Raw genomic sequence first — 15,351 nt, 5'->3', positions numbered from 1 at the left:
CAACCACCATTTTTTTCCCTTAGAGTTATGGCCAATCAATTGCTTTGGAGCCGTACGCTCCAAAGTCCAATAGGAATCCGGACATTCTGTGAAAGAGGAAGCGAAGGAAAGAAAGGGGCTTATAGTGGCGAGGTCTGTGTAGTCCTGAACCAATTGCTTCTGCCCTTTGGCTATGACTGGCAGCTACTCAGACGAATAAAGACTTTCCTGGCCGGGCGACAGCGTGAATAGACTACGACTTCATCTGCCAATAGTCACTATGAAAGGGCAGGACCGCGCAAACCTCTTTCTACCTCCACCCTTTGGGCCAATCTTTTGGAACCCTATATGATTGGCAGGCACTCAGACCAATAGCGGTTAGATATCCCTGAAGCCTGCCCAACGACCGCGGGCAGGAGGCGGCTTCTCCTTTGTTGGGGCGTGTGTGGATGTGTGTTTGAGGGGATTAAGGGGTAAACTGGAGCGAAACAGAACCGACCATGGCCGCCGCGGAGGAGGAGGACGGGGGCTCCGAAGGGCCAAATCGCGAGCGGGGCGGGGCGGGCGCGACCTTCGAATGTAATATATGTCTGGAGACTGCTCGGGAAGCTGTGGTCAGTGTGTGTGGCCACCTGTATTGGTGAGAATCCAGGAGGCGGGCGAAAAGGAATGGACTCAACACCATACTGAGGAGGCTGGGGCGGGGGGACTATATCATCATGCAGAAAATCGGAGGTCCGAGTAGGGGACTTAGGTCTTTTGGGGTATGTGTGGGCGAGAGGGTCACGTCTGTACAGAGGAGACCCGTGGGACAGAGTGTCTTAGGAACTAGGAGTTTCGGCGGATAGTGTTGTTAAGAGGAAGCGGGGCGAGGGGCACTGCACGTACGTATGGGTGAGACCCGAGCCACCTTACCCCAGAGAAATGAGGGGACTTAGCTTTACAGGTGGAAACGAGGTAGACTCAAAGGTTGGTAAGGCATGCATCAGTTGAGTAGGGAGAGACCTAGGAAATGTGGGAACACATTCAGATGACATGGGAGGGAGTGGTATGACAAACATGGGGACAAGGGTACTGTGGAGGGGCAGCCCCCGGAGGTTAAAGAATTGTGGAAATAGGGACTTTATTGGGCCTAGGAGAGAGGAAAGGGAGTAGTAGGGGAAGGTGCTAATAAAGGGGGTTTGGTTTGTGAGTGATGGGGGCAAGGATGGGGCTAGGGCTGAAAGATCTGGAAAGGGCTGCAGAGAACTGGAAACTAAGAAGGGAAGGCATAAGGGTGTGTGTGTGTCTTGGGGGAGAATAGAGAGGAGAGGGTTGAGCATGTTGAGGATGTACGTAGCTTCAGGTGCTGGAAGATAAAAGCAGGAAGGCCAAGTTGGCTGGCATGGTAGAGGTTGCAGAAAATGTGAAAAGAAAAAGCAGGTAAAATTTGGGAAGAGGAGGCAACATGGGACTCTCTGAAGTTGTGTCTGTGTCTTCTCTGTTCTGTAGCTAGTTTGACCTTTTCTTTTTCCCCCCATCCAGTTGGCCCTGTCTTCATCAGGTGCGTACTCAGGCGAGATGAAGAGGGAAATGGGGGAGGTCTGAGGAGCTGGAAGACCCTGCTGTGTACTGGAAACCACTTCGTTTTTTTCCCCCAGTGGCTGGAGACTCGGCCAGAGCGGCAAGAGTGCCCAGTGTGTAAAGCTGGGATCAGCAGAGAGAAGGTTGTACCCCTTTATGGGCGAGGGAGCCAGAAGCCCCAGGACCCCAGGTGAGAGAGAGAGGTGGTGGCGCCGAGGGAAGGTGGGAGGCTTCTGCCCTGGGAGTGGGGTTTGGGAGAGGAGAGGGAAATTTCTTGTTCCTCTCCTCTTCCACAGATTGAAAACTCCGCCCCGTCCCCAGGGCCAGCGACCAGCTCCAGAGAGCAGAGGGGTGAGTCTTGTCTGGTGGTTTCTTTCCTTGCCAAAGACTTGCCCGGTTCTTCTCTGACTTTCTCTGCCTCCCTAGGGATTCCAGCCATTTGGTGATACCGGGGGCTTTCACTTCTCATTTGGTGTTGGTGCTTTTCCCTTTGGCTTTTTCACCACCGTCTTCAATACTCATGAGCCATTCCGGCGGGGTACAGGTAAGAGCCTTCCTCAGCTCCTGCCAGGAGCTCTCCGAGTCCCCTCAGGCCCCCTGCTGGGCTAGAAGTGGATGCTTCTCCCACAGCCTTCCTCTCTCCCACAGGTGTGGATCTGGGACAGGGTCACCCGGCCTCCAGCTGGCAGGACTCTCTCTTCCTGTTTCTCGCCATCTTCTTCTTCTTCTGGCTGCTCAGTATTTGAGCTGAGTCCCCTTCCTGCCCACATCCAGCCAGTGGAGAATCAGTATTGGGGGTCCCTGCTTGACCCTTCCTTACTCCTGGATCCTCCCCGCTAACCCCTCCATTTCTGTGGTTAAGGTCAACCCTGGTCATCTTCCAGGAGTGTGTGGGGAGGTGAAGTGACATCTGTGCATAGACTAGGAGAACCTTCTGCTCTGCGCTGCTCACTTAGTCTCAGAATTCCCCGCTCTGGGAGAGGAGAACAGACTGAAGACAGTGTTTGTTTCTCTTCTCTCGTGATCCTTTGCATTTCCCCAGATTTCTTGATTTGATGTTGAAAGGTGGGCAAGCCTTCCTCTGACTCTCCCTGACTTGCCCCTTGCTAATTTAATTTAATTGTTCTCTCCCCAGTGTCTAATATGTGTTCTGACTCTTAAGTGCTTCCTTTCCTTCACTACATCCTTTATTACAAATTCAATAAACAAGGTGAGATGTATTGATGGGAACTCTGCCCACCTTTGTCCTTCCCCCCTTCCTAGGACAGGAGCATCACCCCAGCTTGACATTGGGTATGGTGTGGGGAAGTGTGGGGGTGAGCGCCTCTCCTTCAAGGCTCTCAGGGGTGTGGGGGGTGAGGAGACACACACAAACACACAAGCAAATGGGGTGAGACTGTCAGATGTTTACTCACACTGTGGGAGGCTCTGGTTGTGGAAGAGAGTGTGGTCAAGTGGGGTACAAGTTACACAGGGGAGAACTGATCTGGGGCAAGAATAGAGTCTGGGAGAAAGAGAAGAAAGCTGATAGATGGGGTTGCTGTGGGTCCCTCAAGGCCCTCCAGCATTGCTCTCTGATGCCTCTGGCTCCTCTGACTGACTCAGCTCTGCTCGCTCCTCCTCCTCCTCCTGGTTTTCTGGGGCCTTCCTGGGGAGGAGAATTGGGAGGAATTCTGCAGGAGGTTTCTGGCACTCTGTCATTCCTCCCTCCACACCCCTCTTGCTGCTTGGAAGCCTCAGGCCTGAGGTGTCCGGCATTCTCCACTCACCTCTCCTCGCCTCGGCATTGCCACTTTTGCCACACGATGATCCCAATAAGCAGGGCAGCTGTCCCCAAGCCTCCCAGGATTCCCAGGGCCAGGGCTAGAGTTCCCAGTGCTGGCCCTCCCACAGAGCCTGTAGGAAGATGAGAAGGTAAGGACCCAGACCCCACCATCCCCCATTCCTTTCTTGTTGGCCTTCCCCCACCCCCCATCATGTTGGGGTCTGTCTGCTTCTCTCTGACATTATCCTACCCCTCACCTGCAGTTGGCCCCTCTTCACCTGTATCTGGAAGACAAAGTGAGAGCAAATCAGAAGGGAAGGCCTTGGTTTGGAAAAGAGCTATTTAGTGGGAGCCCCAGGGCAGTCAGTTCAGAGTGGAGAGGGAACAGGCTGGGCTGCTCTCTTGGTAGGGCTTGGGTAGGGCAGAGGAGGCCTGGGTGTGGGTGCCCTGAGGAGGGGTTGGGTGGCTCTTGGGGACAGTGCCAGCGAATGGGATAGGGAATTAGAGCCTGTACCCTCCCTTAGCCCAGCCCTAGGGTCCCTGAGATTTAGACGTCTCCTCACCAATGATGCTGATGCTGACAGCACGGCTCTCCTGGGGCCCGCGGCTGGGATGGGTGGCCACACAGCTGTAGGTTCCCTGGTCCTGAGGCCCCACCTCAGGGAGGAGCAGCACGGGGCTGGGGGAAAGGGGCAGGGGTATGCCCTGGTGGGGGAGTGGGACAGAAGGCTATTACAGGCCCTGTCCACACATCCCATACTCCTGCCTTTGTCTCCACAGCCTCGGCCACCCTGCTTCTTTCCAGGCTCCTCACTTGGTTCTCTCTCCACAAGCTCCCTGCTCTCCTAGTTGCCAATGATGTATCTACCTCCCAGCACCTTCTCCAGGTCACTCACGTCCTTGATCCAGTGGATTTGAGGTGGGGGCTGGGCAGGGGCCTCACAGGTCAGGGTCACGGTTCCACCAGGAGTGACTGCTCCACCTTCTGGCTCCACCACCAATTGGATCTCCTCTACAGACACAGGTTCTGGGGGTGGGAAGGGGCATGAGGTTGAGAGTCATACCTGTGTGGTCCCAGTGGCCGTTGGCTTGGCCCTCTCTAATGGCAATACTTTGACAATGTGCTCACCGAGCTTGGGGCCCTCACCACCTCTGTGCTCACCCCAGACATTCAGCTGGACAGGGGCTGCTTGTAGGGCTCGATGCCGGGGAAGCCCAGGGCTGAAGCTGCAGGAGAAGGTGGTGTGGGGAGCTCCTCCCCGGGCTGGGGTCACCATGAGCTGTGACTGGAGTGTGAAAAGCCCTGTCTCAGGGTGTCTCCTGGTCTCTTCCTTCACAGACACTCCTATGGTGGGGGAGGACAAGGCAAAACATCCCAGGGTGGGTCAGGGAGAGGGATCAGAAAGAAGGCAGCTAGGAGGGGGGACTTTGGGACTAACCTTTGCCATCAGGTATCAGGGGTTTCCCATCTGAAAGCCAGCTAAGTGTGCCTGCAGGGTAGCTCCCCTTGGACACACACGTTCCCACCTGGGGAAAAAGAAACCTCATTATCTGAAAATCAGAGACACGTGTGCACAGCTCCCTTCCCCTTCCATCTTCAGGACCACTTCCCACTTTTCCCCTAGTCTTTCATTACCTTACTGGGGACACCAGCCATGAGTTCAGAGGCAGGATCAAGAATTTCTGGCTTCCGAGGAATTTCTGAAGGAGAGAAAGTTCCCATCAGAGGCTGTAGCTTTGAAGATTCTCACGCCTGTGGTGTGGGACTGGGGGCAGCTGAAGTCAGGTTCTCACACCCCAGGTCCAAGGAGTCAAGGGCTAGGGTTGAAGGCTTTTCCTTGCATGAGAGGTGGGCTTTGGAGAAGGCCCTCAAACTCTTACGGTAGACTCGGACTTGGTAGTTGGACTTGGTCTCCTTTCCGTTCCGGCTTGTTGCCCGGCACCGGAAAGAACCCTCGTCCGAGATCTCAACAGCAGGCAGGAGAAGGGAGCCATTGGGGAGGACATGAGCCACGTTATCCCATCCTCCCTGGGAGGACAGGATCTTCCAAGCTTCTGTCCGGCCTGTGTTCTGGGGACAGAGGATAGGGGCCTAAATAGTGTAAGCTCTTTGGGAAAGGACTGATACGGGCGGGGAGCTAGGGATGCCAGTCGTCACTGGTCTCTCTGGAAGTGGGAAGGCTGCAACAGCCCTGCTTACCAGTTTCCATTCCAGCTGCTGGGGTGGTTTCTTGGGGGCCCCTTTACAGTTCAGCACCAGTGGCTTCCCAATCCGGGCTGTGATGTTTTGATCGCCTACCACTGATCCTGGGAGACAGCACCACAGTGGAGGCGCAGGAAGGGAGATGCGGGCTAAGCATACTAGGACAGGATGGGTGAGGGAGCTTGAAAAGCAGTTCCCAGGTTCCAGAAAAGTTTGGGATTTGGAGAGGAGAGGTAGAATGCTTCCTGCAGGGAGGATTGGTACTAGGGGAGTGGCTTACCCCACAGACCAAGGACCAGCACCCAGGCTCCAGCTGCTGCCCCTACCATCCTGCTTTCTTCCCAGGTTCCTGGCTCTGTCTGCCCTTCACTGCTGTGGCCACCGCCCTAGGTGGGGCTGGGGCTTGCACCCTCTCCCCTGCCCCCATCTCCCCGTCCAGTCCTGCCACAGAGAATGCTAGGAATTCCTGCCTCTCTGACAAGGGTCCTTCAGGTACTAGGAGAAACAATTATCACCCCACCCCTGGGCACTGCCAGCCTCTGGGCACTGCTACATCCATGGAGGTGGGGAGCGTACCTCCTAGGACCTCACTTCCTTTCAGGACCTCCAACCTACTCCATTGGTCCACTGAGGGCTGCCTGCTGGACTGGAACCGCATCTCTACTGGTCAAGGTTGCTAGGCAACAGTCAGGCCAGGCTGTTCTTTGTGGACAGGAGGCAAGGGTGGAAGTGGTGGTGAAGCAAAGCTGGGGGGTTCGGGGAGCTAACCATCTGGGCTTAGGAGAAAAAAGTTTTTCTATGGGATTTCTCATGTTTTTGAAAATAATTCTCAACTAAACCCAGGGGGAAAAGAAACTTCTTTATTTAAAACTGCATTTTTCTTCTGTGAAACTACAAGTTTACAAGTGAGGAGAGAACTGCCCCTGGCCCGTGCCTCCCGCCCACCACCCATCACACTCCCAATCTGCCCCCCAATCCTGCTTGGGTCTTTGATGAGAGGAGTTCCTCACTATGACAGTCTTTATAAAATCCTGAGGATGTCTGAGGGGTTCAGATGGTCGGGTTCAGGGCCAAGGATGGGACAGTGATGGTTTTACTTTCTCCCATACCTGGCTTTTTGCAACCTCCCTCCTCTCCCAACCCTCTTGATTTTGGACTGAGGGGGAAAAAAAAAGACATTTCCTTTCTGAGGAAATTGTGGGAGATACATATACATCCACCCCAACCCATAGTTAACATATTTGGCAATAACCCCCTCCCTGTTCTTCCCCCCCAACCTGCAAATAGTTTTAATAAAAAAGATTTAAAAGACGTCATTCACAGGGGAAGGTGGCATTTTCCTCAAAATAGTACTAAGTCCAGCCCTGCCCATGGATTGTGGGAAGAGGGGGATAGATCAGCAGAGCAAAGGCCCTGACTGCCTCCCTACCAGGTACAGCAGCAAGATGCCTGCAGAAGCAAAGAACGTCTAAGTGATTTTCTGGGGACAGGCTCGGTGCCCTGCTAAATGTACTTCCTGATGGACAGGACTGGAGCCAGGTGGGCCTCTTCTCCAGTTCTGTATGCTCTTTATCTTATCATGACCCCTTTGGCTATCACCCCTAATATGGGAAAGCAAGAAATTAAGAAAAAAATCAACATATTTATAAAAACATCTACTTCCCCAAACTAAATAAAAAAGGACCAACAACAGCAACAAAAAATCAAAAAAATACAGATGGATCCCAGGGTTACTTTTTCTTTTCTTAGAAAAAAAAAAAGTTCAACCCCAAAGCCCAGTCAACAATTCCCTAAAGTAGCAGAAACTCCCTCCGAGGTAGATATCTGAGTCAGACACTTGTCCACCGAGCGATTCTATTGGTTTAAGATGAGCTGCGTATGAGGTAATAAAGCCTTCTGGAGGGGGTGGGGAGGCACAGGGGGCGTGGCCAATGTCTTCTGTCCAGAAGTTGTGTCCCAGAGCAGATAAGTGGGGTGAGGGAGGGAGATGGGGAGCCCAGAGAGAGAGAGAGACAGAGACAGAATGGCTGTATGTATATACGAGAAAGAATAGAAAGGGATCTGAAAAATAGGGTTCTGGGTTTGTGTATTTCTGTGTAAGAGAGAAAGGGGGAGAGGAAGAAAAGACTGAAAAGGAAAAAGGAGAAGACAGACTCCACTCTCCCCTTAGGAGATCCCATTCTCTCTGCCATGTAGTCAGCACCCCCAGCACTGGAGAGTCTAGCCGGGGAGGGAATGACCCCATTTGCCCTTCTCTGTCTTGTGCTTCTCCTTTGGGGGTTGTCCTCTGGATGCCTGTGTCCTCTTCAAAAGTTGCCTTGTGAGCCCCCACCCATGTGGCCCTTAGGGGCGAGATCAGTTGGAAGTGTCAGAGTGAACGCTCCCTGGTCCCTCTGTTGGGGATGTCACTGAGGATGGGGTAACAGCCTCCTGCCAGCCGCCATTTGCCTGGAAAAAGAGAGAGATGAAGGGCTCTGGGAAACCCAGTGTGGGGGACAACAGGGCATCAGGTATCCACTCACCCTCATTTCCCTAGGGCTGTACATCTGGCTTCCTCCGAGGTTATCGCCATAGCCCCCTGGCCCCATTGAGTGTCGGAGTGATTCCACCTGCAGATGGCAAAGGAGGGTATGACACAGTGAGAAGCCTGAAAAGAGAAAAGTCTCATATCCTCAAGGAAGGGAAACTGAGACTGGGAAAGCCCTACTTAAGGGGAGATGGGCCACCTGACCTGGGAAGCAGAATAGGAATCTCCGTTGAGCCCGGGCATCCCCAGAAACATGTCTCCGGATCCTGAGAGATTGAAAGAGCCACCAGAGCCTTGGGGGAACAGAGAGAGTGAGAGTTAGGGGAGTGTATCAGAGCGTGTGATGGCAGACAGGAGACTCACCATGGCTCTCCATTTCCAGAAAGCTCTCTTAATTCACTGTGGGGCTGCACCACTGTGTGATTACCCATAAAACACTGCAACACTCAGATGGAGTTTTTGAACCTCCTCTGGCCACTTGCTGGAAGCAAGGCATAAGTGACTTTGCTGGAGTGGCCTCTGTCTCCCAACATCCCCATGTCCTCTCAGCTTGGCCCCTCTCACCCACAGGCCCCCTCTCTGCTAGGATCCCGCCTAGATAGGAAGTGGGAACAAAAGCAGGAAGTGTACAAGACAGCCAGCCAGGGTGGCAGCAGTATCCACCTGCGGAGGAAGGGGGTGTTGGGGAGCTGGTACGGCTGTGGCCCCCCTGGGTGACTGACACGGCAGTCTTGACAGCATAGATGTTTGCCTCCTCTTGGAATTTTCCAATATTTTTCTTATAGCGAATCCGCTTGTTGCCAAACCAGTTGGAGACCTATAGGGGGTTGGGCAGAAAGAAGGGCCAGGTGGATAAGCACCTCAGTAAATGCAATCGGGGAGCTTTTTGCCTGAAAACATCACCTCCCCAAGCTTCCCCCCAGTACCTGAGAGACGGTGATTCCACACTTCTTGGCGAGCTCCTCCTTAGCCTCCTCACTAGGATAAGGGTTACTCAGGTGAGAGTAGAAATACTCATTTAGGACCTCAGTGGCCTGTTTGCTGAAGTTCCGGCGTTTTCTTCTACAGAGAAGGGAGAAGGCTGGTGAAGAGGACGTTGTTGCCCTGGTGGGGCCTCCATGTTGCACAACTCCGGAGGGCGCCACGGTCATGGAGTTCTTAGTTGTGCAACATGGTGGCCCTGTAGCTTGGGGAATGGGTAGGAGCCCAGTGTTGGGGGCTAGCCTGGGTCCCTGGATCCCACCTGGCATCCAGGAAGCGGGAACGCAGGATCATGACAGCCTCGCAGGTGCTCTGCTTGAGCTGCATCTGGATGGCACTGAACTTTCGATGGATGATGCTCACCATGCGCTCCATCTCCTTGGGTGCCACGGGCCGTGTGCGGCTCTGCTCCCTCAGCAGGTTCATGACATGGGTCGTGAACTCGTTACATGCCTGCAGTGGAGCCGCCCTTTGGCCTTAGGGTTCCTCCCATGAACCTCCCCCTCCACCCACTCCAGCCTCCTCTCCTCACCTGCTCATACTTCTCCAGCTCTGAGTGGTAGATATGGCGGATCTGGGCAAGTTTGCTGCGGTAGTCCGAATGCTCGATGGAGTTGTCAGGGGAGACGCCACCCCCCGAGGCTGCAGCGGCTGCAGCCGCTGCTGCTGAGCCACCCCCCTTCTCGGGCCCAGCCACACCCTCTGCCAGAAGCATGTTGTCCAAGCGCATCAGCTGTGGGTCCACAGGCTCCTCCTCTTGGGAGCTTCGAATGCTGAGGCCTACCATGAAGGCGAGTAGACTTCGGGACTCAGGCACCCCATACCATGCTCTCAGCCCTCCAGGTGCCTTTTTGGAGACCCAAGTTTCCAGGCTTTGGTTCCATCCCCAGTCCCCTTGTGCAACCTCCCTGACCCTCACTTTCCTTAGGGCCCAAGATATCAAATTCTTAGCCTAGAGTGAATCAAGAGCTATCAAAACTTAGTCTTACAGTGAACAGGGTTCCACCCCAGAGTTGAGGAATCAGAGGGGGACCGACATACCTGTTTTCTCCTTGATTTCACACAGTACACTAAAGAGAGCAGGCTTCATTCGGTGACAGTTTAGGGCATGTTTCCTTGAGAGGAATGGGAAAGAAAAGTTGAGAAGCTACAGAAATGGCAGGGGGACCATGAGGGTAAGAGAGGGGAGCCCCAGAACATGAAGGGGGATAGGAAACAGGATTGGGGGTGGAATGGAATTGAGGGTTCTTGGGGGATCAGTTCCTAGAGCATGGAGCTGTGGGGGGAGGTACAGGCAGCAGGCAAAGGGCACCAGAGGCAGGCAGGGGGCTGTGGGCGATGGCCTAGATGGCTACAGAGGGGGAGTGTGCAGTGACTACCAAAGTGAGGGCGACTAGGTAGATTTCAGAGGAACAGAGATGGAAGCTGGTAAGAGTCCTGAGATGCCAGAGAGGGGCTGGGATGCTGAGAAGTGGGGAGTTCAGTATAGATGTGTGTGAAGGGTCCTGGGACTGAGCAGGGCAGGAGGCACTGATGTGGCTAGTGTGGGCTGAGCAGGGGTGAAGGGTGGGTGAGGCCCTTGGAGGCTCGGTCATGGGTGGAAAGAAGTGGTAGGAGCTCTGGGGAGGGATGTGGAGGTCCCCAGGTCTGGAGAGGCTGGGGGTGGGCGGAGAGTTAGGGAGAAGACAGCATAACAGTTTCTTAGTCTGGGAGCCAGAAGGGGGCCCCAGATGGAAGATGTTGCAGGGGAATGTGGGGGTCAATGAGAGGTTGAGGGGTGAGATCATCAGGGGTTCCCCTCTTTGAAGGTTTCAGGGCCCTAGGGGTGAAGGGAGGTTTGAGAAGGATCACTTATCTCCAGAGTCCCGCCAGTAAGGAGAGGAGAAGAGAGCTGCAGGATTCTGGAGAGGGTCCTGGAGTTGGGAGGGCTCCCAGAAGATGCAGAGCTTGTGAATGGGGCTTCTGGATCTGTGTGGGGTCCCGGGGTGGGGGCACTCACTTGGCCTGGGCCTCGTCCAGGCTCTGGTCGGTGATGGTCATTATCTGCTGCAGAATGTCCCCGATGTCTTGCTTCCCTCGTCCTCCTGGGACCCCCCCACTACCCCCAGTGGGGTCTCCGCCACCGCCACCGGGAGGCTCCCCAGAGCCCCCAGGCTCCCCACCCACCAATCCCAGTCCCCCCCGGCCCCCGCCTGGAGGGGGCGGCCCCAGCAGCCGCTCGTCCATAGTTGGGGGGGGGCCCTGAGGCCCCCTCCCTGCTCTGCCCCACCCCCTCCTGGTTACTTCCCCCCCCCAAACTCGCCGGGGCCGCTGCTCCCTCCGCCCCAAACCCCGCCCGTCTCCCCCTCTCCTGGCTCCCCCGGGGGTTCACCCCGGCCCTGGCGGGAGACCTGGGGTACCGGCTGGGCCCCCACAGGAGACCCCGGCCCCCGGCGGCGGAGAAAATGGAGCCGGAGAGAGGGAGAGAGAGAGAGAGAGGGAGAGAGGGAGGGAGGGAGAGAGAGAGAGAGAGAGAGAGAGAGAGAGAGAGAGAGGGAGAGAGGGAGGCCCAAGCGGGGGTGTGTGTGAGGGAGAGGGAGGAGGGAGGGGGGAGGGGGGAGGGGGAGGGTGGCTGGGGGAGGGGAGCCGGGGAGGAAGAGGAGGGGAGCAGAGAGGAGGAACAGGGAGGAGCTGGGGGCGGGGAGAGGCGACGGAGACCGAGGAACTGGGACCGAGTGGAGGAGGGGACGTGGGGAGGAGACTAGTCCATCTGGGGGAAGTATTGGAAGGCCCCGGGCCGGACATCTGTGGCCTGGGAGTGGGTCGTGCTGGGCACTGGGGGCCGTCTGCGTTCTGAATCAAGGATCTAGGTGATGTGGACTCTCTGGCTGCTGGAATGCCTGGGTTCAGACAGCTCAGTTCATATTTTTTTTCCTAATGACTCCCCTCCCTGTTCTACTTAATTAAAACTGGGAGACGGGGGCTTGGGGGGTGATAATTAGGGAGGTCTCCAGCCGCTGCTTAATGAGCCAGTAATTAACCAGCCAGGGAGGGGAGCTGGCCACCCGCCAGGCTGGGGGTTACCTTCCTACCCTCCGCCCCAGCAGCCCCAGACACCAGTCTTCAGTCCAGAGGAGAATTACATTTATTTATACAATCAAAACAGACAGACTTGGAGCAGCACTGGGAAAGGACGGTGGGCAGGGCTGTCCCTTCACAGCCCGTAGGCCCTCAGTCCCGGCGCTGGGGCGGGGTGGTGCTGGGCAAGGGAGTAGTCTTCCCTTTGCTGTGCCTTCTCTTCCTCTCTTATTGGGAAGGAGGGTGGAGCTGTCTCAGGTCACGGGAGATTTGCCTGTTCTTGGGAGACACTGGCCTGAGCCCTCAGATCCTGACTAGTGGCTTGTCTATTGAGGGGTTCTCACAGCTCAGGACCAAGACTCCCAGACACTCCCTGGAATCGGAGTAGAGAGTGGGATGTCCCTCAGGGGATGGGATCCTCTCACTACCTGGAGCGCCCCGGAACTACAGACAGGGAGTTGACCATCCTACCTTGACTATTTCCCAGAATTTGAGGAATTTCACCCCCTCCAGTTCCCAGGGAAGGTAGATGAGGGTGATGAATATTAAGATTTCTGCTGGGTCTTGCAGTCTCTGGTGCCGCTGCCAAGCAGGGCTGAGGGCATGCAGTGAACTGTCCAGCTTTGAGCCCCAGGAGTGCAGGGGAACTGGTGGGAGGCTCAAGTCTCAGCAGGTGTGTGTGGGGGGCCGGGACCTTTGCTCCTCCATTCGACCCCCACCCTGAACTCTCAGCAGCAGTTCCAGGAGCTCCTGTCCCCCTGGGGGCAGGGGAGGCTCTGACCGCTGGGCTTCCATCCGCTGGCACTGGAGGAATGGAGGGAGGGAGGGCGTTGGGGAGCTTCTAAGAGAGTGGGCCTTGAAAGGAGCCAGGGTGGTGTGAAGGGCATATAGGACACCTGTGATGGGGATGGGGTAACTAGGAGCTGTGATGGTGGTAGATGCCAGGGGAGAACGAAGGGAAGGGCCCAAAAGAGAACATGGGCCAAGAGACCAGGAAGCCTGGGTCGTGCCTCCTGGAGGGTGCCTCACCTGGTGACTAAGGATGGTGCTGTAGAGCTGTTCTCTGTCTTCAAGAGGCCGGGCTGGGGCTAGCTTTGGGAGGTTCTGAGGGGTGTGGAAGGTGGCCCTCTGCTCCTCTAGGCGGCGGGACTGGGCCTCAGCCACCAGGTCCAAAAGGAGCTCAGTCTGCAGGGAGAGTAGGGAGGCCGAGCAGGGCCCCAGGGCTGGGGAGAGGAGGGGGAGGGCTCAGAGACCCTTAGATGTTGGCAGACAGAAGGCGTGGGTAGGGGGGTGAGGTGGTTAGGGACTTGGGGTCAGAGTTGAGGGGTTGCCTTTGGGGCTCCGGAGGAGGTGGGGAGAGGGCTCATGATAGAGTGGGTCTTGGTCATAGGATCAGGAAGGATGTGGGCACCAGGGTCAGAGCTGCCTGCGTGGTGGGGGTACCTGTGCAGTGGGTCCCTGGAGGAGGGGATGGAGGAGCAGATCGCCAAGGCCGAGGGGTGGTCTTCACAAGGGGCCAGCCATGCTCATCCTGATGGGGGCCCTGATGCTGAGACAAACATCCGTTCCAGTCAGGTGGGCAGGGGGCTAGGCCCGCAGCCCATTTCCTCTTGCTGGGTCTCTATTCCTGCCTCAGTAGGGCTGTGTCCAAGCCCTGCCAAATGCCCTGAATCCACCGTCACTAGATCTCTGCTCCAGGTCCTTCCATCTCCCTCTCCCCCAGTGTCATCCTCCCCTCTGGTGCCCTGCTCACCTGCTTGCTATCCTCTTCTTCCTGGGGTGTCTCAGCCTCCATTCCCTGGAGGGGTGAAACCGATGGGGGAGGGGTAGCTGGGATTTGGGAGGAAGGCCAGAACCTGGGTTCCTGAGGGGAGTGGGGGCTGAGAGGGGTCGGGGTGAGCCAGGGGCTGGAAGCCTGGGTACTGAGCAGGAAGCTGGGTTCCTGGTCAGCCCCCCCACAGCCCCGCCCATCCCTGTCAACTTCCTCCAGTTCTCTTCCCACCCGAACTGTTTGCTTGCCCTCTCTTGCCCCAGGGAAGCACAGAGGCTGGGAAAAGTTACTCCAGCTGCAGTAGCAGAGTGGGTTCATGGTGGGTAAGGACTCGGCCTTCTCAACTCCAGAGCCTCAGTAATCCGGGAGCCCCTGGCTCTGTTCCCTTCACCCCCCTCCTCCCCTTCAGCTCTTTCTGTCAACACAGGAACTAGCTACACAGGAAATGGTTTCACTCCTCAGAATCCCCCCTCCCCCAGGTCCCTTCCCTAAGAGTGCCCCTAATGTAGGATTCAGCCCTCCCGTGTCCACCTTCCCTGACTTACTGGGGCTGGAGGTGACGTGGCTCCAGTGGGAAGCAGAGAACTCAGACCCAGGGATGTCAGGCCCTCAAACATATTCCCTTGGCACTTAACACACAGTAAGTTTATTTAATAAATGTGTTGAATAGTTATTCCTGCCCTCTAGGTGCTTACGATCTATTTAGGGGACAAGGTATGCACCAAGTAAGAGAGACTAGGGACAGGAAACTTTCCTCTGGTCAATGAACGAGGGCTATAGTAAGAAAAGGGAGATGATCACCTCCCTGGCTTGGTCTGTCATCAATGCTGGTCAAGCAGACTGGCGGCAAGGTGGGGGCAGGATAGACGTTTGGAACCTGTAAATGGCATCCTGCCACTTAGGTTTATAGCTGAGTGACTTGGAGCATGAAATGTGATGGAGAGATCTGGTTCTGCCACTTAATGTATTGCAATCTTGGGCAAATAAAATCTTTGTGCCACAGCTTTGAAAGAGTAAAATGGAGTTTTATTAGCACCTACCTTATAGAGTTGATATGAGGATTAAATGTGGTAAAGCATTTGGCACATAGTGAATACTCAATAAATGGTAGTTATTAGCTTTCAAAGTGCCTCATGCCTCCACGTCTCACACCCACCACCATTAAAAAGGTCTAACTACATTGCTGAAAGGTGAATAAAGTTTGAGATGCTCTCTCCATTTCCCTAAACTTGAAGCCTTAGGAATTTCCTGAATGGCTGTAACTACATGCTGTTGGAAGAGGGACAAAGGAATGCATTATCTAGTGTGTGTGTGGTTTCTCCCTGGGCTCCTGGAGACTCTTGGCTTTCAGAAGATTCTCTAAATTAACAGGACCCCCCAAAATACTTATTTTTGTTCTCAAACTACACCGAGCCTCCGTCCAAATGTTAAATCTAGGCACAAAATTCTGAATACGCCATGCAGTCATTCCCTTTTTTCATTCCACTCCCAACCCCTCCAAAGAA

General features: G+C 55.3%; 4 protein-coding genes across 5 annotated transcripts; 1 reads left to right on the top strand and 3 right to left on the bottom strand.

The window, feature by feature from the left end:
* The first annotated feature begins 176 nt into the window (after positions 1-176).
* On the top strand, positions 177-2,762 carry RNF5 (ring finger protein 5). 2 transcript variants are annotated; one of them, XM_017654896.3, is made up of 6 exons: positions 177-619; positions 1,504-1,522; positions 1,620-1,732; positions 1,839-1,893; positions 1,969-2,086; positions 2,191-2,762. In XM_017654896.3, exons 1-6 carry the CDS (start codon positions 480-482, stop codon positions 2,286-2,288), a joined length of 543 nt encoding a protein of 180 aa, XP_017510385.1. In that variant the 5' UTR covers positions 177-479; the 3' UTR covers positions 2,289-2,762. The 2 variants fall into 2 exon arrangements, with proteins under 2 accessions (XP_017510385.1, XP_017510386.1); XM_017654897.3 differs by lacking the exon at positions 177-619 and adding an exon at positions 674-1,401.
* A 166-nt stretch (positions 2,763-2,928) lies between these two features.
* AGER (advanced glycosylation end-product specific receptor) lies at positions 2,929-5,923 on the bottom strand. Its single transcript, XM_017654905.3, has 11 exons — positions 5,791-5,923; positions 5,508-5,614; positions 5,189-5,378; positions 4,944-5,008; positions 4,747-4,834; positions 4,470-4,652; positions 4,204-4,334; positions 3,871-4,012; positions 3,565-3,591; positions 3,312-3,438; positions 2,929-3,190 (listed from the first exon to the last, which is right to left on the bottom strand). The coding sequence occupies exons 1-11, from the start codon at positions 5,837-5,839 to the stop codon at positions 3,094-3,096; spliced, it is 1,206 nt and encodes a 401-aa protein (XP_017510394.1). The 5' UTR covers positions 5,840-5,923; the 3' UTR covers positions 2,929-3,093.
* A 433-nt stretch (positions 5,924-6,356) lies between these two features.
* On the bottom strand, positions 6,357-11,259 carry PBX2 (PBX homeobox 2). The gene is made up of 9 exons (XM_017654904.3): positions 11,018-11,259; positions 10,060-10,133; positions 9,551-9,798; positions 9,281-9,471; positions 8,964-9,099; positions 8,701-8,854; positions 8,242-8,330; positions 8,033-8,119; positions 6,357-7,958 (listed from the first exon to the last, which is right to left on the bottom strand). Exons 1-9 carry the CDS (start codon positions 11,242-11,244, stop codon positions 7,866-7,868), a joined length of 1,299 nt encoding a protein of 432 aa, XP_017510393.2. The 5' UTR covers positions 11,245-11,259; the 3' UTR covers positions 6,357-7,865.
* Positions 11,260-12,124: 865 nt separating this feature from the next.
* GPSM3 (G protein signaling modulator 3) lies at positions 12,125-15,205 on the bottom strand. Its single transcript, XM_073224010.1, has 4 exons — positions 13,829-15,205; positions 13,519-13,624; positions 13,105-13,298; positions 12,125-12,879 (listed from the first exon to the last, which is right to left on the bottom strand). The coding sequence occupies exons 1-4, from the start codon at positions 14,162-14,164 to the stop codon at positions 12,742-12,744; spliced, it is 774 nt and encodes a 257-aa protein (XP_073080111.1). The 5' UTR covers positions 14,165-15,205; the 3' UTR covers positions 12,125-12,741.
* Between the last annotated feature and the right edge of the window lie 146 nt (positions 15,206-15,351).

The sequence above is a fragment of the Manis javanica genome, chromosome 16, assembly GCF_040802235.1.
Source record: "Manis javanica isolate MJ-LG chromosome 16, MJ_LKY, whole genome shotgun sequence".
Lineage (NCBI taxonomy): Eukaryota > Metazoa > Chordata > Mammalia > Pholidota > Manidae > Manis > Manis javanica.
The sequence above is the reverse complement of the archived record's forward strand: the minus strand, read 5'-3'. Positions and strand labels throughout refer to the sequence as shown.

Coding starts and splice junctions, on each gene's coding strand:
- RNF5 (XM_017654896.3), top strand. CDS start 480: ATGGCCGCCGCGGAGGAGGAGGACGGGGGCTCCGAAGGGCCAAATCGC. Junction 1,733..1,838: donor CAGAAGCCCCAGGACCCCAG/GTGAGAGAGAGA, acceptor CCTCTTCCACAG/ATTGAAAACTCCGCCCCGTC. Junction 2,087..2,190: donor GCCATTCCGGCGGGGTACAG/GTAAGAGCCTTC, acceptor TCTCTCCCACAG/GTGTGGATCTGGGACAGGGT.
- AGER (XM_017654905.3), bottom strand. CDS start 5,839: ATGGTAGGGGCAGCAGCTGGAGCCTGGGTGCTGGTCCTTGGTCTGTGG. Junction 5,009..5,188: donor CTACCAAGTCCGAGTCTACC/GTAAGAGTTTGA, acceptor TCTCTCCTTCAG/AAATTCCTCGGAAGCCAGAA. Junction 4,653..4,746: donor CCTGATACCTGATGGCAAAG/GTTAGTCCCAAA, acceptor CCCCCACCATAG/GAGTGTCTGTGAAGGAAGAG.
- PBX2 (XM_017654904.3), bottom strand. CDS start 11,244: ATGGACGAGCGGCTGCTGGGGCCGCCCCCTCCAGGCGGGGGCCGGGGG. Junction 9,799..10,059: donor TGAAATCAAGGAGAAAACAG/GTATGTCGGTCC, acceptor CCTTCATGGTAG/GCCTCAGCATTCGAAGCTCC. Junction 7,959..8,032: donor ACAGCCCTAGGGAAATGAGG/GTGAGTGGATAC, acceptor CTCTTTTTCCAG/GCAAATGGCGGCTGGCAGGA.
- GPSM3 (XM_073224010.1), bottom strand. CDS start 14,164: ATGAACCCACTCTGCTACTGCAGCTGGAGTAACTTTTCCCAGCCTCTG. Junction 13,299..13,518: donor TCCAGGGACCCACTGCACAG/GTACCCCCACCA, acceptor TCCTCTCCCCAG/CCCTGGGGCCCTGCTCGGCC. Junction 12,880..13,104: donor GCACCATCCTTAGTCACCAG/GTGAGGCACCCT, acceptor CCATTCCTCCAG/TGCCAGCGGATGGAAGCCCA.